General features: G+C 45.5%; 1 protein-coding gene across 1 annotated transcript; it reads right to left on the reverse strand.

The window, feature by feature from the left end:
- Positions 1-2,698: 2,698 nt before the first annotated feature.
- Positions 2,699-20,725, reverse strand: LOC139407476 (uncharacterized). Its single transcript, XM_071151272.1, has 7 exons — positions 20,677-20,725; positions 20,076-20,221; positions 19,450-19,586; positions 18,343-19,276; positions 17,776-17,946; positions 15,104-15,205; positions 2,699-2,918 (listed from the first exon to the last, which is right to left on the reverse strand). The coding sequence occupies exons 2-7, from the start codon at positions 20,214-20,216 to the stop codon at positions 2,784-2,786; spliced, it is 1,620 nt and encodes a 539-aa protein (XP_071007373.1). The 5' UTR covers positions 20,217-20,221; positions 20,677-20,725; the 3' UTR covers positions 2,699-2,783.
- Between the last annotated feature and the right edge of the window lie 283 nt (positions 20,726-21,008).

Raw genomic sequence — 21,008 nt, forward strand, 5'->3', positions numbered from 1 at the left:
TACTACCGTGATCCTCCATCTCTCTGAGGGCTCTGAACTACTACCGTGATCCTGAATCCTCCATCTCTGAACTACTACCGTGATCCTCCATCTCTCTGAGGGCTCTGAACTACTACCGTGATCCTGAATCCTCCATCTCTGAACTACTACCGTGATCCTCCATCTCTCTGAGGGCTCTGAACTACTACTGTGATCCTGAATCCTCCATCTCTGAACTACTACCGTGATCCTCCATCTCTCTGAGGGCTCTGAACTACTACCGTGATCCTGAATCCTCCATCTCTGAACTACTACCGTGATCCTCCATCTCTCTGAGGGCTCTGAACTACTGCTGTGATCCTGAATCCTCCATCTCTGAACTACTACCGTGATCCTGAATCCTCCATCTCTCTGAGGGCTCTGAACTACTACCGTGATCCTCCATCTCTCTGAGGGCTCTGAACTACTGCTGTGATCCTGAATCCTCCATCTCTGAACTACTACCGTGATCCTGAATCCTCCATCTCTCTGAGGGCTCTGAACTACTACCGTGATCCTCCATCTCTCTGAGGGCTCTGAACTACTGCTGTGATCCTGAATCCCACATCTCTCTGAGGGCTCTGAACTACTACCGTGATCCTGAATCCTCCATCTCACTGAGGGCTCTGAACGACTACCGTGATCCTGAATCCTCCATCTCACTGAGGGCTCTGAACTACTACCGTGATCCTCCATCTCTCTGAGGGCACTGAACTACTACCGTGATCCTGAATCCTCCATCTCTCTGAGGGCTCTGAACTACTACCGTGATCCTCCATCTCTCTGAGGGCTCTGAACTACTGCTGTGATCCTGAATCCTCCATCTCTGAACTACTACCGTGATCCTGAATCCTCCATCTCTGAACTACTACCGTGATCCCGAATCCTCCATCTCTGAACTACTACCGTGATCCTGAATCCTCCATCTCTGAACTACTACCGTGATCCTCCATCTCTCTGAGGGCTCTGAACTACTACCGTGATCCTGAATCCTCCATCTCTGAACTACTACCGTGATCCTGAATCCTCCATCTCTGAACTACTACCGTGATCCTCCATCTCTCTGAGGGCTCTGAACTACTACCGTGATCCTCCATCTCTCTGAGGGCACTGAACTACTACCGTGATCCTCCATCTCTCTGAGGGCTCTGAACTACTACCGTGATCCTGAATCCTCCATCTCTGAACTACTACCGTGATCCTCCATCTCTCTGAGGGCTCTGAACTACTACCGTGATCCTGAATCCTCCATCTCTCTGAGGGCTCTGAACTACTACCGTGATCCTCCATCTCTCTGAACGACTACCGTGATCCTGAATCCTCCATCTCTCTGAGGGCTCTGAACGACTACCGTGATCCTGAATCCTCCATCTCTGAACGACTACCGTGATCCTGAATCCTCCATCTCTGAACGACTACCGTGATCCCGACTCCTCCATCTCTCTGAGGGCTCTGAACTATACTTTCTGGCCTCAGGTCTTCCCAGTTTATATTGTCTGTGTCCCATTTCTACATGGAGATGTCAACACCTACTGAATGTACTGAACTCGACTCATTTGTCCGAAGATTTGTATTATATTCATTCTTCTCTGATCTCTGAGCTGAATGAAACATTGGGAGGACTTGCTAGACCTGGAAAAACAGTTTTCATTCAACTTTTAACATCCTCTATATAGCACTCCCAATTTATTATTTTTTTAATCATCCATGTTGGTAGTAGAGTACATTTTTGTACTTCTTATGGGGGGCTTGTAGCAAATGATGATCATTCTGCCATATAAACATTGGCTTTACACTACATTTTCAGTCACCTTTTCCATTTTGGGGGGGGGGTACCACTGTGACATCGCAAAGGCATACTCCTTGACTGTTGATGATTTGCAAACCGTAATTAAATATTTCCAAATGAGCATCCATTTCTGTTGTCTTAATGTTTTTACAGTATTGTGAAAAAAAGTCAAGGCAGTCGGCATGAAAATAAATGTTTACTCACAAATCAATAATCCATCATATCCATATTCTGATGGAGTAAAACCCCATGGCTGTGTTCATAAAAGGACTGCCACACACTTTTGTTTTGTGTTTCAAAATGTTATGCTACAGTGTGCCCTAGTGAACATGACCCATTTAAAAGGTTACTATATTGCTGCACATTTATCAGCGGTATAATGGGCTCTATTTAATCTGTATCACTGAAGCATTATTTCACGGTATTTTCCGATTAAGCCGACAATCTGCAGCGTTTACCGTGAATGTGGGAACATTGCCCTCAATTTGAATTTCTGCGATTACAGAATAAATAGAGCCCTCCGTTGTGTCATGAGATCCTCCAGGGCCTTCTCCCTGTGGTTCTCGTGGACCAGTAGAACCTCTTGTATAACAGCCATTAGTTGTGCTGTGTCATGAGATCCCCCAGGACCCTCTCCCTGTGGTTCTCGTGGACCAGTAGAACCTCTTGTATATCAGCCATTAGTTGTGCTGTGTCATGAGATCCCCCAGGGCCCTCTCCGTGTGGTTCTCGTGGACCAGTAGAACCTCTCGTATATCAGCCATGAGATCCTCCAGGGCCCTCTCCCTGTGGTTCTCGTGGACCAGTAGAACCTCTTGTATAACAGCCATTAGTTGTGCTGTGTCATGAGATCCCCCAGGGCCCTCTCCCTGTGGTTCTCTGGGACCAGTAGAACCTCTCATATCAGCCATGAGATCCTCCAGGGCCTTCTCCCTGTGGTTCTCGTGGACCAGTAGAACCTCTTGTATAACAGCCATTAGTTGTGCTGTGTCATTAGATCCTCCAGGGCCCTCTCCCTGTGGTTCTCGTGGACCAGTAGAACCTCTTTGATGGCACTCTGCTGGAAGCCCATCTCATTGAACTGAGCCAGGAGCTGCAGGAACTCACCAGCCTGGAATAAGAATTCATTATGGAGTGGCATTAAACAAAATGTAATTAACGTTTGCAAGATTTTGCATTTATGGGCTGGTTTCCCCTACCCAGTTTATGCCTAGTCTTGCAATAAAGATCCTCAATGGAAAAATGATTATTTAACCTTTAACTAGGCAAGTCAATTATTAAGAACAAATTCTTATTCACAATGACGGTCTACCAAAAGGCAAAGGGCCTCCTTCGGGGGCTGGGATTAAAAATAAATAAATATAGGACCAAACACACTACATGGTACAAACATTATTGGGCACAGTCAACAGAACAAAGGGCAAGAAGGTAGAGGAGACAATACTTCACGCAAAGCAGCCACAACTGTCAGTAAGAGTGTCCATGATTGAGTCTTTAAATGAAGAGATGGAGATAAAACTGTCCAGTTTGAGTGTTTGGAGGAGCGAGCCAGGGACGTGTGTGCTTTGGGGACCTTTAACAGAATGTGACTGGCAGAACGGGTGTTGTATGTGGAGGATGAGATCTGCAGTAGATATCTCAGATAGGGGAGAGTGAGGCCTAAGGGTTTTTTATAGATAAGCATCAACCAGTGGGTCTTGCGACGGGTATGCAGAGACGACCAGTTTACAGAGGAGTATAGAGTGCAGTGATGTGTCCTATAAGAAGCATTGGTGGCAAATCTGATGGCCGAATTGTAAAGAACATCTAGCCACTCGAGAGCACCCTTACCTGCCGATCTATAAATTATGTCTCTGTAATCTAGCATGGGTAGGATGGTCATCTGAATCAGGGTTAGTTTGGCAGCTGGCGTGAAAGAGGAGCGATTACGATAGAGCAGGTATTCTCAAACTGGGGTTTCACAATGTCGTCGGGGGTACACCAAATAAAAATTATTCACATTTATTTTTAAGTGTAAAAAATAATATATATATATTTATTTTTTTACATTTTCAAACAATCCATACAGTCAGGGCTATACGTTTGGGTGAGTTTTTTTCCCCCTCGCCTGAGTAGCCTCGTTTCACTGCCAAAAATAAAATTAAAACCAACTAGTATTGTCAAATAATTAACATCTAATCACATTAACCGTTACTCTCTCGCGGGAATTTCACTAATGGTCCGTGTGTAGCCAAACATAGCTACTGCTCATTCCGTGTACTCGAAAATTTATAAAAGGTTAAAAAAAAAAAAAAAAAGTAAGGCCCGCGTCCATAGAGACACATAACAGCTCTACTGGTATCACTGCTACTAGTACTACACCAGCACCTGTCAACGATAGGGGCAGCAACCTTAAAGAAGATGTTTTTTGGGGTCAAGTTTGAGGAGCTTCTTTAGCCCCTCGGTCTCAGTGACCGCCTACAGGGAGAAACTTTGTAGTGGGGCAGAGGGAAAAGAGGGAGAAGCATCGGGGGATAGCCACATTAGAAGGGGTGGGAGATGAGGAAATGTTGGACGGGCAAGGAGGCATGGCTAAGTCAAATAGGAATACTGACTTAATGTGGTGATTAAAGAGTTCAGCCATGTGCTTCTTGTCAGTAACAACCACATCATCAACATTAAGGGACACAGGCAGCTGTGAGGAGGAGGATTTATACTCCAGGTTTTTAACTGTTTTCCAGAACTTCTTGGGGTTAGACCCACAGAGAAAGAACTGCTCCTTAAAGTAACTAACGTTGGCCTTCCGGATAGCCTGAGTGCACTTATTTCTCATTTGCCTGAACGAGAGCCAGTCAACCTTAGTATGCGTGAGAGCCTTTCGCCAAATGTAATTCTTGAGGTGGAGTAACTCTGCCAGGTCACGGTCAAACCAGGGGCTGAACCTGTTTTTAACTCTCATTTTCTTCATGGGGGTGTGTTTGGTAACAATACCACTGAAAATATAAAAAAATAAGGTCCAAGGGTCTTCGACAGAGGGGATCAAGCTGATTCTATACCATTTTACAGAGGCCAGTTCATGAAGGAAGGCTTGCTCATTAAAGTTGTTTAGCAAGTGTCTATGACAAATCAGGACAGGTCGTTTCACTGAGCAGCCGTTAGAACACAGGCTGTAAAACAGTGATCACTAAAATCATTACTGAAAACACCAGACTGATACCTATCAGGATTATTTGTGAAGATAACATCGAGGAGAGTAGCCTTTTATATTGAAAGTGCTTTTTGTCCGAGACCAGGTTTAGGCTTCTAGATTTAATCGGATCAAGCGATAGCAGACACCTGCATAATGAATGTTGTGACGTAGGATGCGGAACTATCAAATCGGTGAGCAGCTGCTATTATGTCATTGTCGCGAAGCCACACCCGCCCCGCCCCAGTGTTGACTATATAAATATTCTCAAATTGAAAAATCATGAAATTAAATCATGAGGATTTATATCATCATAATCGAGTCATGGATCACATCTCACATTCCAGTGTTCAAACGTGTAAACAAGGCTGCATGGGATTTCTGTTAATGCGACTCATGGCAGCCAATGTCTGCTTTCGGTATGGATTTGACAATTCCGATCCCGCCGAAACATTCGCTATGCTTTTTACTCTTAACTATTTAATTAATCTCTGTATTTAACAAGTTGACCAAGGTCTTAGTTTTGTCCTCACACGCCACTTTGATTAATTATTAAACTGTTTCACCCCGAACACATTATCTAGACTTTTGCAGGACCCAGTGTGGTTTTCCTGGAATTTGGGCTATTTAGAAAACGAAGTCGCTGGTGAAAATGTATTGGTCGAGGGTTGCGGGTTTTGGGGTTATTTCTAAGTTGCACCGCGGCCGCCATGTCATTTCTCTTTAAAAATATATATAACTCACTGTCACCTGCTGCTGACTGTCAGGCGGCGAGGCAGGCTGTTGCAGAGTGCGTGAGTGTTGGGGAGATAGAGGGGTGAATGTGTGTGTGTGTGTGTGTGTGTGTTGAGAGAGCACTACAGCTTTTGGCTGAGTCATTTGAGCGAGAGGAGAGAGAGAAGCACGTCGTGACAACTGTTTACCAGTTGTAGGTAATTAGGCTATTTAGATTGTCATTATGGAGACTCCTATTTCCAACCCCTTTTCCATAAAACATATTAATACGCTAGAACTGATGTGCATCAAGAAATAATGGAGACAGAGCGCTGGAAAACGACTGGGCGCATTACATAAATTCCCTCTGAGGTGGATTCTAATGTTGACTTTGCTTAAAGAAAACGGTATTGTGTTTTATGGCGAAGTGTTTTATGCATGCTCCGTTCTTGGGTTTTGGGGGCTTTCCGAGTGGAATTTTTTAAATAGAAGTTATGGAACTCCCACGCGTGGTTCTTTTTATGGGGAAAAGTGCTGAATGAAACTGACATTAAATGTGGAGAATGACACATTTGCCTCCGTTGGCCATCAAGTAGCTTATTAATTTATTGCAAATCAATTTGTGTAGCCTACCTTGAGTTGGCAAAACACTTGAATAAATAGCCTATAACTTCAGTTTGTTGTTGTAGCCTAGTGTTATTATGCAATAATTAATGGCATGTTTAGTTAATTACATGGGAAGTTATCCAATCTTAATCACATTTGCCGATCAGTTGTTAGAACGCATTAGATCGAAGGTAACAGTAGTCAGATTAGGCTACAGGTAAAAACGATGATTTATTTATTTTTTAAACACTGGCTGTTGTTGACAAGCATATTCAGTTCAAATACATATAATTAATATTTTATTCAGTGATTGAAATTATGACCCCATCCTCAGTAGCCTATTCCAGCAGGCTATTGGGAAACACAAGCACTTCAATCGCTATTCATGTTGAATAAATGAGTATGTTCATTTGAACTAAGCAAGCTGCTAAATCTTTTCAGTTCACATCTAGCCTAAATCTTTTCAGTTCACATCTAGCCTAAATCTTTTCAGTTCACATCTAGCCTACATCTTTTCAGTTCACATCTAGCCTAAATCTTTTCAGTTCACATCTAGCCTAAATCTTTTCAGTTCACATCTAGCCTAAATCTTTTCAGTTCACATCTAGCCTAAATCTTTTCAGTTCACATCTAGCCTAAATCTTTTCAGTTCACATCTAGCCTAAATCTTTTCAGTTCACATCTAGCCTAAATCTTGTCTAGGCCACTGCAGGCTATCTGCAATTAGATGTAGAGGCCTATCAGGGGCTATAGGTTCCCTGCCTTTATCTAAGCAAGCCATGGCAAAATTGAATTACAATCATAAACCCAGATTTTTTTATCTGTAGCCTATTGAAATAAGAAGTCCATCTTGCAAATGGGCCTTTTATAACGGTTTACAATCTTAACATCTGAAACATAATAACAACACAATTGCCAGAAAATAGCAAAACATTTCAGAGATTTTGAATTTCTCTGTCCAACTTTTATCACTCAAACTCTGTTGGATATATATATATATATATATATACATATATACCAATCAGCATTCAGGGCTCGAACCAGGTTTATATATATATACATATAGCAATCAGCATTCAGGGCTCGAACCAGGTTTATATATATATTTATATATATATATATATATACCAATCAGCATTCAGGGCTCGAACCAGGTTTATATATATACATATATAGCAATCAGCATTCAGGGCTCGAACCAGGTTTATATATATATATATATATATATAGCAATCAGCATTCAGAGCTCGAACCAGGTTTATATATATATATATAGCAATCAGCATTCAGGGCTCGAACCAGATTTCTATATATATATATATAGTTATGCACATGCGCGAAGGGGATTTATTTACAATTATAAACCTGGTTCGAGCCCTGAATGCTGATTGGTTGAAGGCCGTGGTATAAGAGACCATATACCAGGGGTATGACAAAAAATTACTTCTTACTGTTCTAATTACATTGGTAACCAGTTTATAATGGCGATAAGGCACCCCGGGGGGTTGTAGTACATGGCCAATATACCACGGCTAACGGCTGTATCCAGGCACTCCGTGTTGTGTCATGCATAAGAACAGCCCTTAGCAAAGTGCCTGGATCAATCAATCAAATGTATTTACAAAGCCTGTGGTATATTGGCCATATACCATACCCCTGTGTGCCTTATTGCTTAATCATAGCAGTCAAGTGAGTTAAATCGCCCTCCATTGATGGAAAATGATCTGGCGAGTTTAATAAGGGCAAATGATCTTTTCTCATGTCATAACTCGCAATAATTATTATTTTGAGGATAACCTCATTTTGCTTCTAACGCCGTTACGAGTTACTACGATATTCCTTCTATAATTGGCTCAATAATGTTATGGAAAAAGGCTTTGTCGTCTAAATTTGGCAACTCTCTTGCTGTGAAAAAAAAAATGGGGCTACTTTTCAAGCCTTTTGGGCGGGGTTTGAGCGGTCATTAGGTGAGAAATTTTAGCTAGACCTGGCAACCCTGGCAGGACCTCCTCCCCCAAAATAAGCTAAGTCACATTATACCTTCTCCCTAGCTCTCTGAGGTCTCTACTCCACCGGCTACGGGGTCTGAGCCTCCGAAGCCTCCCACCACTAGCTCTGACTAATTGAAAACACTAGTCATTGACAACTCCATTGCCCGCAATATGAGAATACAAAAATATCATACATTGTTTACCAGATGAAGATGGTGTTGGCTGAGGCTAAAACTGGCGGTGTTGATGGTACAGGGATATTGTTATCCGCGTCAACGCCAACGCTGTTTGGATGAAACAGTCAGAGGTCACCAAGCGCCACATAACTTCAGAGTGTAACTTAGCTAGAAAGATGTGTTGGCATCAAGTCATTGTCTCTGGCCCCCTCCCATTTAGGGGGAGTGATGAGCTCTACAGCAGAGTCTCTGGCCCCCTCCCATTTAGGGGGAGTGATGAGCTCTACAGCAGAGTCTCTGGCCCCCTCCCATTTAGGGGGAGTGATGAGCTCTACAGCAGAGTCTCTGGCCCCCTCCCATTTAGGGGGAGTGATAAGCTCTACAGCAGAGTCTCTGGCCCCCTCCCATTTAGGGGGAGTGATGAGCTCTACAGCAGAGTCTCTGGCCCCCTCCCATTTAGGGGGAGTGATGAGCTCTACAGCAGAGTCTCTGGCCCCCTCCCATTTAGGGGGAGTGATGAGCTCTACAGCAGAGTCTCTGGCCCCCTCCCATTTAGGGGGAGTGATAAGCTCTACAGCAGAGTCTCTGGCCCCCTCCCATTTAGGGGGAGTGATGAGCTCTACAGCAGAGTCTCTGGCCCCCTCCCATTTAGGGGGAGTGATGAGCTCTACAGCAGAGTCTCTGGCCCCCTCCCATTTAGGGGGAGTGATGAGCTCTACAGCAGAGTCTCTGGCCCCCTCCCATTTAGGGGGAGTGATGAGCTCTACAGCAGAGTCTCTGGCCCCCTCCCAGTTAGGGGGAGTGATGAGCTCTACAGCAGACTTGCACAACTCCATCGCTGGGTGAAAACGTTTTTTCTGATCCTCCCAAAAGATAGAATGTGTAGATTTACTGGCCCTCTTTCTGGGATTCCCCCACAAACAGGACCAAGTCTGGCCTGCTTAGGACTGACGAACTCCATCCAAGCTCGAGAGGCGTTCTCATCTTATTTATTAACATAGACAGGACTCTAACTCCTATAGTTCCACAATGAGGTAGGGTGCAGGCCAGGCAGCAGGCTGTTAGCCAGCCTGTCAGCTTAGTGGAGTCTACCACTAGCACAGTCAGTGTAGTCAGCTCAGCTATCCCCATTAACTTAACATTTTTTATTTTTTTTTATTTTAAATTTTTATTTCACCTTTATTTAACCAGGTAGGCAAGTTGAGAACAAGTTCTCATTTACAATTGCGACCATGGCGAACATGGCGGTGTTCACCTTAGAAATCTCACTGGAATAAAGACCTCCTCCATTTCCTGTCATTATTGAAAGAGATTGTGATAATAACTCACATTTCAAAATAGGACAAATGAATGTTTGATCCCTGACTTCTACTTAACGTTAGATCACTCACTGCCAAGGTAGTTATAGTCAGTCATAATCACTGACCATAACCTTGATGTGATTGGCCTGACTGAAACATGGCTTAAGCCTGATGAATTTACTGTGTTTAATGAGGCCTCTCCTCCTGGTTACACTAGTGATCATATCTCCTATGCAATCCCACAGTCGGAGGTGTAGCTAATATTTCTGAAAGAAAATTTCAATTGACAAAAAAAAGACTTTAATATTTTAAGCTTCTAGTCATGAAATCTATTTAGCATAATCAATCACTTTGAATTCCGATTGGATCTAGTAGTAAATATGAGATAATATTAACATTTTTGGTGACTTCAATTTTCACATGGAAAATTCCACAGACCCACTCCAAATGGCTTTCGGCGTCACCACTGACTCAGTGGGTTTTGTCCAACATGTCTCCGGACCTACGCATTAACACAGTCATAACGCTGGATCTAGTTTTGAGAGGTGGATGAAATATTGTCGATGTAAATGTTTTTCCTCATAATCCTGGAAAACCATCTTCTTATGTTTGCAATCGCAGCAACAAATAATCTGCTCAGACCCCAACCAGGGATTATCAAAAGCTGAGCTATAAATTCTCAGACAACACTAAGATTCCCGAGATGCCGTTCCAGACTTCCACCACCTACCCAAGGACATCGGAGTACAACAATCTGTTAATCACCTAACAGAGTATCTAAATTCAACCTTGCATAATACCCTAGATGCAGTCGCACTTCTAAAAACAAAAAAACATTTGTCAAAAGAAATACAGAAATCCTATACAGAAAATACCCGAGCACTGAAGCAAGCTTCCAAAAACTTGGACTGGAAATTGCGCTCCACCAAAATGGAAGTCTTCTGACTAGCTTGGAAAGACAGTTCCGTGCAATATCGAAGAGCCCTCACTGCTGCTCGATCAGCCTACTTTTCCAACCTGATGGAGGATAAAAACAATCCAACATGTATTTTTTGATACTGTCTCAAAGCTAACTAAAAAGCAGCATTCCCCAAGAGAGAATATCTTTCAATTCAGCAGTGATATATTCATGAACTTCTTCGACAGAAAGAGCATCATCATTAGAATGCAAATTATGGACTCCTCTTTGAATTGAAATATTTCTCAAAAACTCAGTTGTTCTGAGTCTGCAATGGAGACGTTTTTTAATCCTGTATCTCTCGACACATTCACAAAAATAATCATGGCCTTTAAACCTTCCAGCTGCCTACTGGACCCTATTCCAACTAAACTACTGAAAGAGCTGCTTCCTGTGCTTGGCCCTCATATGTTGAACATAATAAATGGCTCCCTATCCTCTGGATGTGTACCAAACTCACTAAAAGTGGAAGTAATAAAAGCCTCTCCTCAAAAAGCCAAACCTTGACCCAGATCTTTTTTCAAACTATTGGCCTATATCGAATCTCCCATTCCTCTCAACATTTTTTGAAAAATCTGTTGCACAGCAACTCACTGCCTTCCTGAAGACAACTAATGTATACGAAACTCTCCAGTCTGGTTTTAGACCTCATCATAGTACTGAGACCACACTCGTGAAGGTGGTAAATTACCTTTTAATGGCATCAGACCAAGGATCTGGATCTGTCCTCGTGCTCCTAGACCTTAGTGCTGCTTTTGATACCATTGATCACCACATTCTTTTGGAGAGATTGGAAACCCAAATTGGTCTACACGGACAAGTTCTGGCCCGGTTTAGATCTTATCTGTCGGAAAGATATCAGTTTGTCTCTGTGAATGGTTTGTCTTCTGACAAAGTTCCGTTTTAGGAACACTATTGTCTTCACTATACATTCTACCTCTTTGTGATGTCATTCGGAAACACAATGACAACTTTTACAGCTATTCGGACGACACACATCTGTGCGTTTCGATGAAACATGGTGAAGCCCCAAAATTGCCTGCCCTGGAAGCCTGTGTTTCAGACATAAGGAAGTGGATGGTGGCAAATGTTTTACTTTTAAACTCGAGACAAAACAGAGATGTTAGTTCTAGGTTCCAAGAAACAAAGAGATCTGCTGTTTGATCTGACAATTAATCTTGATGGTTATGCAGTCGTTTCAAATAAAACTTTGAAGGACCTCAGCGTTACTCTGGACCCTGATCTATATTTTAACGAACATATCAATAATATTTCAAGGGCAGTTTTTTTCCATCTTCGTAACATTGCAAAAACCTGAAACATTTTGATGCAGAAAAGCTAATCAATGCTATTATCACTTTTAGATTAGACTACTACAATGCTATACTCTCTGGGCTACCTGGATAAAGCACTAAATAAACTTCAGTTGGTGCTAAATACGGCGGCTAGAATCTTGACAAGAACCAAAAGTTTTGACTCACTACACTGGCTACCAACATGTTTCAAGCAGACCACCATAGTCCCTGTGCCCAAGAACACTAAGGTAACCTGCCTAAATGACTACCAACCCGTATCACTCACATCTGTAGCCATGAAGTGCTTAGAAAGGCTGGTCGTGGCTAACATCAACACCATTATCCCATAAACCCTAGACCCACTCCAATTTGCATACCGCTCCAACAGATCCACAGATGATGCAATCTATATTGCACTCCACACTGCCCTTTCACACATGGACAAAAGGAACACCTATGTGAGAAATGCTATTCATTGACTACAGCTTAGCGTTCAACACCCTAGTGCCCTCAAAGCTTATAACTAAGCTAAGGACCCTGGGATGAAACACCTCCCTCTGCAACTGGATCCTGGACTTCCTGACAGGCCGCCCCCAGGTGGTAAGGGTAGGTAACAAAACATCTGCCACGCTGATCCTCAACATGGGGTCCCCTCTGGGGGGCATGCTCAGTCCCCTCCTGTCCTCCCTGTTCACTCATGAATGCACGGCCAGGTATGGCTAGACTCCAACACTATCATTAAGTTTGCCGATGACACAATAGTGGTAGGCCTGATCACCAACAACGACGAGACAGCATTAAATGAGGAGGTCAGAGACCTGGCCATGTGGTGCCAGGACAACAACCTCTCCCTCAACGTGATCAAGACTAAGGAGATGATTGTGGACTACAGGAAAAGGAGGACAGAGCACATCCCCATTTTTATCGACAGGACTGTAGTGGAGCAGGTTGAGAGCTTCAAGTTCCTTGGTGTCCACATCACCAACAAACTAACATAGTCCAAGCACACAAAGACAGTCGTGAAGAGGGCACAACAAAACCTATTCCTCCTCAGGAGACTGAAAAGATTTGGCATGGGTCCTCAGATCCTCAAAAGGTTCTACAACTGCACCAAGGCACTACAGAGGGTAGTGCGAACGGCCCAGTACATTACTGGGGCCAAGCTTCCTGTTGTCTTGGACCTCTATACCAGGCGGTGTCAGAGGAAGGCCCTAAAAATTGTCAAAGACTCCAGCCACCCTAGTCATAGACTGTTCTCTCTGCTACCGCACGGCAAGCTGTACCAGAGTGCCACGTCCAGGTCCAAGAGGCTTCTAAGCAGCTTCTACCCACAAGCCATAAGACTCCTGAACATCTAATCAAATGACTACCCAGACTATTTGCATTGCCCCCCCCTCCCCCTTTACGCTGCTGCTACTCTCTGTTATTATCCATGCAAAAGTTACTTTAATATCGCTACCTACATGTACATTGGTGCAAAAAAGTATTTAGTCAGCCACCAATTGTGCAAGTTCTCCCACTTAAAAAGATGATAGAGGCCTGTAATTATCATCATAGGTACACTTCAACTATGACTATGACCTGCCTAGTTGCCTAGTTAAATAAAGGTAAAAACATAATAAATAAATAATAATAAATAGAGTCATTCGTCTGTGTCAGGGAAACCTGGCCCAATACTTTGACAGCAAAAAATTGCAGTTGCTTTGATATTAGCAGCAACAGAAATGGAATTCAAATTCAATCATTTAGAATGTGTAGAATCCTTTAGAATATGTATTGACAAGCTCACCTTGTTCTATGTATTGACAAGCTCACCTTGCTCTACGTATTGACAAGCTCACCTTGCTCTACGTATTGACAAGCTCACCTTCCTCTACGTATTGACAAGCTCACCTTGCTCAACGTATTGACAAGCTCACCTTGCTCTACGTATTGACAAGCTCACCTTGCTCTACGTATTGACAAGCTCACCTTGCTCTACGTATTGACAAGCTCACCTTGCTCTACGTATTGACAAGCTGACCTTGCTCTACGTATTGACAAGCTCACCTTGCTCTACGTATTGACAAGCTCACCTTGCTCAACGTATTGACAAGCTCACCTTGTTCTATGTATTGACAAGCTCACCTTGCTCTACGTATTGACAAGCTCACCTTGCTCTACGTATTGACAAGCTCACCTTGCTCTACGTATTGACAAGCTCACCTTCCTCTACGTATTGACAAGCTCACCTTGCTCAACGTATTGACAAGCTCACCTTGCTCTACGTATTGACAAGCTCACCTTGCTCTACGTATTGACAAGCTCACCTTGCTCTACGTATTGACAAGCTCACCTTGCTCTACGTATTGACAAGCTGACCTTGCTCTACGTATTGACAAGCTCACCTTGCTCTACGTATTGACAAGCTCACCTTGCTCAACGTATTGACAAGCTCACCTTGCTCTACGTATTGACAAGCTCACCTTGTTCTATGTATTGACAAGCTCACCTTGCTCTACGTATTGACAAGCTCACCTTGCTCTACGTATTGACAAGCTCACCTTGCTCTACGTATTGACAAGCTCACCTTGCTCAACGTATTGACAAGCTCACCTTGCTCTACGTATTGACAAGCTCACCTTGCTCTACGTATTGACAAGCTCACCTTGCTCTACGTATTGACAAGCTCACCTTGCTCTACGTATTGACAAGCTCACCTTGCTCTACGTATTGAGAAGCTCACCTTGCTCTACGTATTGACAAGCTCACCTTGCTCTACGTATTGACAAGCTCACCTTGCTCTACGTATTGACAAGCTCACCTTGCTCTACGTATTGACAAGCTCACCTTGCTCTACGTATTGACAAGCTCACCTTGCTCTATGTATTGACAAGCTCACCTTGCTCTACGTATTGACAAGCTCACCTTGCTCTACGTATTGACAAGCTCACCTTGCTCTACGTATTGACAAGCTCACCTTGCTCTATGTATTGACAAGCTCACCTTGCTCTACGTATTGACAAGCTCACCTTGCTCTACGTATTGAGAAGCTCACCTTGCTCTACATATTGAGAAGCTCACCTTGCTCTACGTATTGACAAGCTCACCTTGCTCTCACAGTTCTGGAACATCTCCATGGCCTCCTCCACCTGAGCCTCTTCGTAGCCCAGCGCACACAGACGGTCACTGGCAACCAGGTAACTCAGGATCTGTGAAGGAAAACAGGACCTTAGAGGTGAATATGACAGAAGGGGTGAACAAGTACAATATAAAAACGTGGTCTTCTTAAATCTATCTCTGGGTTAAATGCAATAGGTAGGCAGGTGGCACCGCAATAGGGCAATAGGTAGGTAGGTAGGTGGCACCGCAATAGGGCAATAGGTAGGTGGCACCGCAATAGGGCAATAGGTAGGTGGCACCGCAATAGGGCAATAGGTAGGTGGCACCGCAATAGGGCAATAGGTAGGTGGCACCGCAATAGGGCAATAGGTAGGTAGGTGGCACCGCAGTAGGGCAATAGGCAGGTGGCACCGCAATAGGGCAATAGGCAGGTGGCACCGCAATAGGGCAATAGGTAGGTGATGGCACCGCAGTAGGGCAATAGGTAGGTGGCACCGCAATAGGGCAATAGGTAGGTGGCACCGCAATAGGGCAATAGGTAGGTGGCACCGCAATAGGGCAATAGGTAGGTGGCACCGCAATAGGGCAATAGGTAGGTAGGTGGCACCGCAGTAGGGCAATAGGCAGGTGGCACCGCAATAGGGCAATAGGCAGGTGGCACCGCAATAGGGCAATAGGTAGGTAGATGGCACCGCAGTAGGGCAATAGGTAGGTGGCACCGCAATAGGGCAATAGGTAGGTGGCACCGCAATAGGGCAATAGGTAGGTGGCACCGCAATAGGGCAATAGGTAGGTAGGTGGCACCGCAATAGGGCAATAGGTAGGTGGCACCGCAATAGGGCAATAGGTAGGTAGGTAGGTAGGTGGCACCGCAATAGGGCAATAGGTAGGTGGCACCGCAATAGGGCAATAGGTATGTGGCACCGCAATAGGGCAATAGGTAGGTGGCACCGCAGTAGGGCAATAGGTAGGTAGGTGGCACCGCAATAGGGCAATAGGTAGGTAGGTGGCACCGCAGTATGGCAATAGGCAGGTGGCACCGCAATAGGGCAATAGGCAGGTGGCACCGCAGTAGGGCAATAGGCAGGTGGCGCCGCAATAGGGCAATAGGCAGGTGGCACCGCAATAGGGCAATAGGTAGGTAGGTGGCACCGCAATAGGGCAATAGGTAGGTAGGTGGCACCGCAGTAGGGCAATAGGCAGGTGGCACCGCAATAGGGCAATAGGCAGGTGGCACCGCAATAGGGCAATAGGTAGGTGGCACCGCAGTAGGGCAATAGGTAGGTGGCACCGCAATAGGGCAATAGGGCAATAGGTAGGTAGGTAGGTAGGTGGCACCGCAGTAGGGCAATAGGTAGGGGGCACCGCAATAGGGCAATAGGGCAATAGGTAGGTAGGTAGGTAGGTGGCACCGCAGTAGGGCAATAGGGCAATAGGTAGGTAGGTAGGTAGGTGGCACCGCAATAGGGCAATAGGCAGGTGGCACCGCAATAAGGCAATAGGCAGGTGGCACCGCAATAGGGCAATAGGTAGGTGGCACCGCAATAGGGCAATAGGTAGGTAGCACCGCAATAGGGCAATAGGTAGGTGGCACCGCAATAGGGCAATAGGTAGGTGGCACCGCAACAGGTAGTTAGGTAGGCAGCACCGCAATAGGGCAATAGGTAGGTAGGTAGGTAGGTAGGTAGGTAGGTAGGTGGGTGGGTAGGTAGTTAGCACCACAGTAGGGCAATAGGTAGGTAGGTGGGTAGGTAGGTGGGTGGGTAAGTGGGTAGGTAGATGGGTGGGTGGCACCGCAATAGGGCAATAGGTAGGTAGGTGGGTAGGTAGGTAGGTGGGTGGATGGGTAGGTGGGTGTGTGGATGGGTAGGTGGGTGGGTAGGCAGGTAGGTGGATGGGTAGGTGGCACCGCAATAGGTAGGTAGGTAGGTAGGTGTGGGTAGGTAGGTGGGTAGGCAGGTAGGTAGGTAGGTAGGTGGATGGGTAGGTGGCACCGCAATAGGTAGGTAGGTAGGTAGGTAGGTGGGTGGGTGGGTGGGTAGGTAGGTGGGTGGGTAGGTAGGTAGGTAGGTAGGTAGGTAGGTAGGTGGCACCGCAATAGGGCAGTAGGTAGGTAGGTAGGTAGGACCGCAATAGGGCAATAGGTAGGTAGGTAGGTGGGTAGGTGGGTGGGTGGGTGGATAGGCAGGTAGGTAGGTAGGTAGGTAGGTGGGTAGGTGGGTGGGTAGGTAGGTGGGTGGGTAGGTAGGTAGGTAGGTAGGTAGGTAGGTAGGTAGGTAGGTGGGTGGGTGGGTAGGTAGGTGGGTGGGTAGGTAGGTAGGTAGGTAGGTAGGTGGCACCGCAATAGGGCAGTAGGTAGGTAGGCAGGTTGGTAGGACCGCAATAGGGCAATAGGTAGGTAGGTAGGTAGGTAGGACCGCAATAGGGCAATAGGTAGGTAGGTGGGTAGGTAGGTAGGTAGGACCGCAATAGGGCAATAGGTAGGTAGGTGGGTGGGTGGGTGGGTAGGTAGGTAGGTAGGTGGCACCGCCAAGATTTTTCCTGTCAGCCCTGGAATTCAACCATCTGATTACTCTCTGACCTCAAGACTGACCCCCCCCTCCTCCCTCCAAGACCACTAGGGTTGTTGTCATGTCACAGCATGGGTAAGTAAAACTACCTGTTGTGGGTTGCGGTGGCCAGTCTTCTGCAAAGCCAGGATGGCAGTGTGTAGAGGGTAGCCCTGCTCAGTGATGGCCTCCAGTAGCTCTCTCTCTTCCTGACTTAGGGCCGTCAGCAACTCTGCAGATGAGTCACAGCCAATGCCGTGTGAGCTACGCGGACGCAGAGTCTAAAAGGAAGAAGAGTGACAGGCTAGAGTAAGGTTAAGTAGCCTGGGTAGGGTTTTAGTTTACTTCCTGAATTGACCAACAAACAAACAAAAACACTCACACTTGTCTTTCCATAATAGCACCGACTGATGTTAACTATTTTATTGAGGGAAAAAGTACTTACTATAAGTGTGATATGTTACATGTATGTTGATAACCATCTGGATAAGAACGTCTGCCAAAATGTCAAATGTAGCCCAAGGTGTAATTGAAATGGAATTGGAATGGAATCCTATCCCCTAATACAACCGTATAAGGTGTCTGTGTCTGTCCAGTCTATCACAGAGCAGAGGGATGTCATGTTTTGACCTAACAACAACACTAGCCACACAGACCTGGGAATAGGCTATACTTACAGTCTGCCTGTTGTTCTTGATTTCAGGGCCAGCTGAAGCGGGTCGTTGTGGCTGCTGTGGGGTCACAGAGTTTTTCCTTCCCGTTGACCACAAAGAACGCTGCCTCTTTCTGCTATAGTGCCTCTGATCGCCATGGCACTGGGGACTGCTAGCCTGACCATGGCACTGGGGACTGCTGGCCTGACCATGGCACTGAGGGCTACCGGCCCGCACAAAAGACTCTTCCAGGCCAGGGGACGATGCCACCTGCTGCTGGCTTCTGAAATCCTTCCTGCAGGGCCTCTGATCGCCATGGCACTGGGGACTGCTGTCCTGACCATGGCAAAGTGGGCTGATGGTACGCCCCTGCTCCTGTTTGAGCCCGGTGAATGACCCTTGCCTCCTGCAGTCCAGGACGGAGGAAGAGTTGGCCCTCCTGTTGCGACCCTGGTAGCCTCGACCTCCAGTGCAAGGCTGGTTAGAGTGGTGATGAGCCGAGGAAGAGCCTGAAGATCCAAGATGGTGGTCTTTGACTCTGGATAATGGGTGTTTTGGTGCAGAGCTTTGCGACCGTGGTCGTTCACCACCAGTGGAAGGCTGGTTAGAGTGGTGATGAGCCGAGGAAGATCCTGAAGATCCGACATGGTGGTCTTTGACTCTGGATAATGGGTGTTTTGGTGCAGAGCTTTGCGACGGAGGCCGTTCACCACCGTGATAGGCTCCACGGTGTGTCTTTGAGTCTGAGGCGTTATCTTCAGTGGAGGAGCCCTCGTCGTCTTCTGAGTAGCCAGCTTCGTCTTCCGAGTCGGAGACCATTAACTTGATTTTTCGGTGGCTATGCTGGCAGCGGTGGTGGGGGTGGGGTTGAGGGTGGTGGTTAAGGTGACGTGTGTCCACAGAGCTTAGGCTGTGGCTCCTTGGTCGGAGAGCAGAGCCCCGCAGATCACTGTTCCACCTTAAATAAAATAAAACTTTATTTACAGTGCATTTAAAACTACAACACACTTTACAGTAAAACGATAGAAATTAAGACAGCACAAACAAATCTGGGACCCAGGCTAAATTCGTGTGATTAAACTTTTAATTATTTTAGACAATAAAAGAGATAAACGAAGAACACAAAAACACCTGCTGGCCGAGCGCCTCTCCTGGGGACTGGAAAACATGAGCCAGTACGGAGGACAGGATGGGGGCGGGGCATCCCAGGGTCGGCAGCATCCTCCATGGAGCGCAGACATCACCCAGTTCTCTAAGGTGAACTCATACTGAAGAAGAACACTTTTTTTTGGTCCATTGTTGTCAGTTTAAGTGTCTTGCTCAAAAGGTACAATGGCAGGAAATTTTAAAATAGGCTACCTAGAATCCCACCAAATATGTTTTTGATGGACTCGGCAATCGAACCCTGCGCTTCAGTTGCTGGCCCAACTATAATATTTTTTATTGATTTATTTTTATTTATTTAACTAGGCAACTCAGGTAAGAACAAATTCTTATTCACAATGACAGCCTACCTCGGCAAAACCCTAACCCGAACGACACTGGGCAAATTGTGAGCCACCTTATGGGATTCCCAATTTCGGCCGGTTGTGATACAGCCTGAAATCAAACCAGGGTCTTTAATGACGCCTCTAGCACTGAGATGCAGTGCCTTAGACCGCTGCGCCATTGGGGAGCCCCAAGCCCCAATATCTAGGGTACCTGCCAGCATTATCACAAAACAATATCACATAGCCTACCAAAGCCATGTAACTAACCTCAGTGTCTTGTAGTATTTGGAGGTGGTCTGGTATGGTGAACTCTGGGGCCGTAACCAGCTCTATCTCTCCTCCCAGGGGCCCCAGCTCCTGTAGTGGCCCCAGAGGGCTCTTAAAGGGAACCTCCTCTAGAGTGGTCATCCTGTCTGTATACCCAGAACAAGAAAACCCACACACCCATACATTTACATAGAAAACTCAGGGAACAACATGAAGGCACACACGCACGTACATTTAAATAAACACACACACACACACATTTAAATATACAACACACAAACACACATTTAAATAAAACAACACACACACACACACACACACACATTTAAATATACAACACACAAACACACATTTAAATAAAACAACACAGTCACAGGCACGCACGCACACAAAGATGCACGCGCACTCACACACACACAGCATAGGGCAAAGCTAGAGTAGTACTCAATTCCTTGGTGAAATTAATTGAAATAGCAAATTCTGTCAGGTGAATGTTATGATGCCAGTGAAGGCAGCAATCAATAGTAATAGATGGCAGTTATCTTAAATTATTGATCACACACACATTCTTTTGCATTTTTCACAGGCAGTACTCACTCACCTCCCCTTTGGAAAAGTGTTGTCTCGCCAGTCCACCGTGTGTGTGTAAAGTGTTGACAGGGCAGGTGTACGCTGAATGACTTATATCTGGATAAATAGCCTAAGTATCAACACACGAGCTAATTCTCTTGATCACTTATAAGCCCCTGTCCTGTCTGACATCATCGGATGTGCCGTTGTTGACACCCTCATTACTGAGAACTACCCTTGGATGGAGTGGAAACCACGAAGGGAAATGAGGATAGCTAGTCAGTTGTAAACCTGAACATATTCAACTGAAATGTGTCTTCCACATTTAACCCAACCCCTCGGAATCAGAGAGGAGGGGGGGCT

Source organism: Oncorhynchus clarkii, chromosome 4 (assembly GCF_045791955.1).
Source record: "Oncorhynchus clarkii lewisi isolate Uvic-CL-2024 chromosome 4, UVic_Ocla_1.0, whole genome shotgun sequence".
In the NCBI taxonomy this organism is placed as follows: Eukaryota; Metazoa; Chordata; class Actinopteri; order Salmoniformes; family Salmonidae; genus Oncorhynchus; species Oncorhynchus clarkii.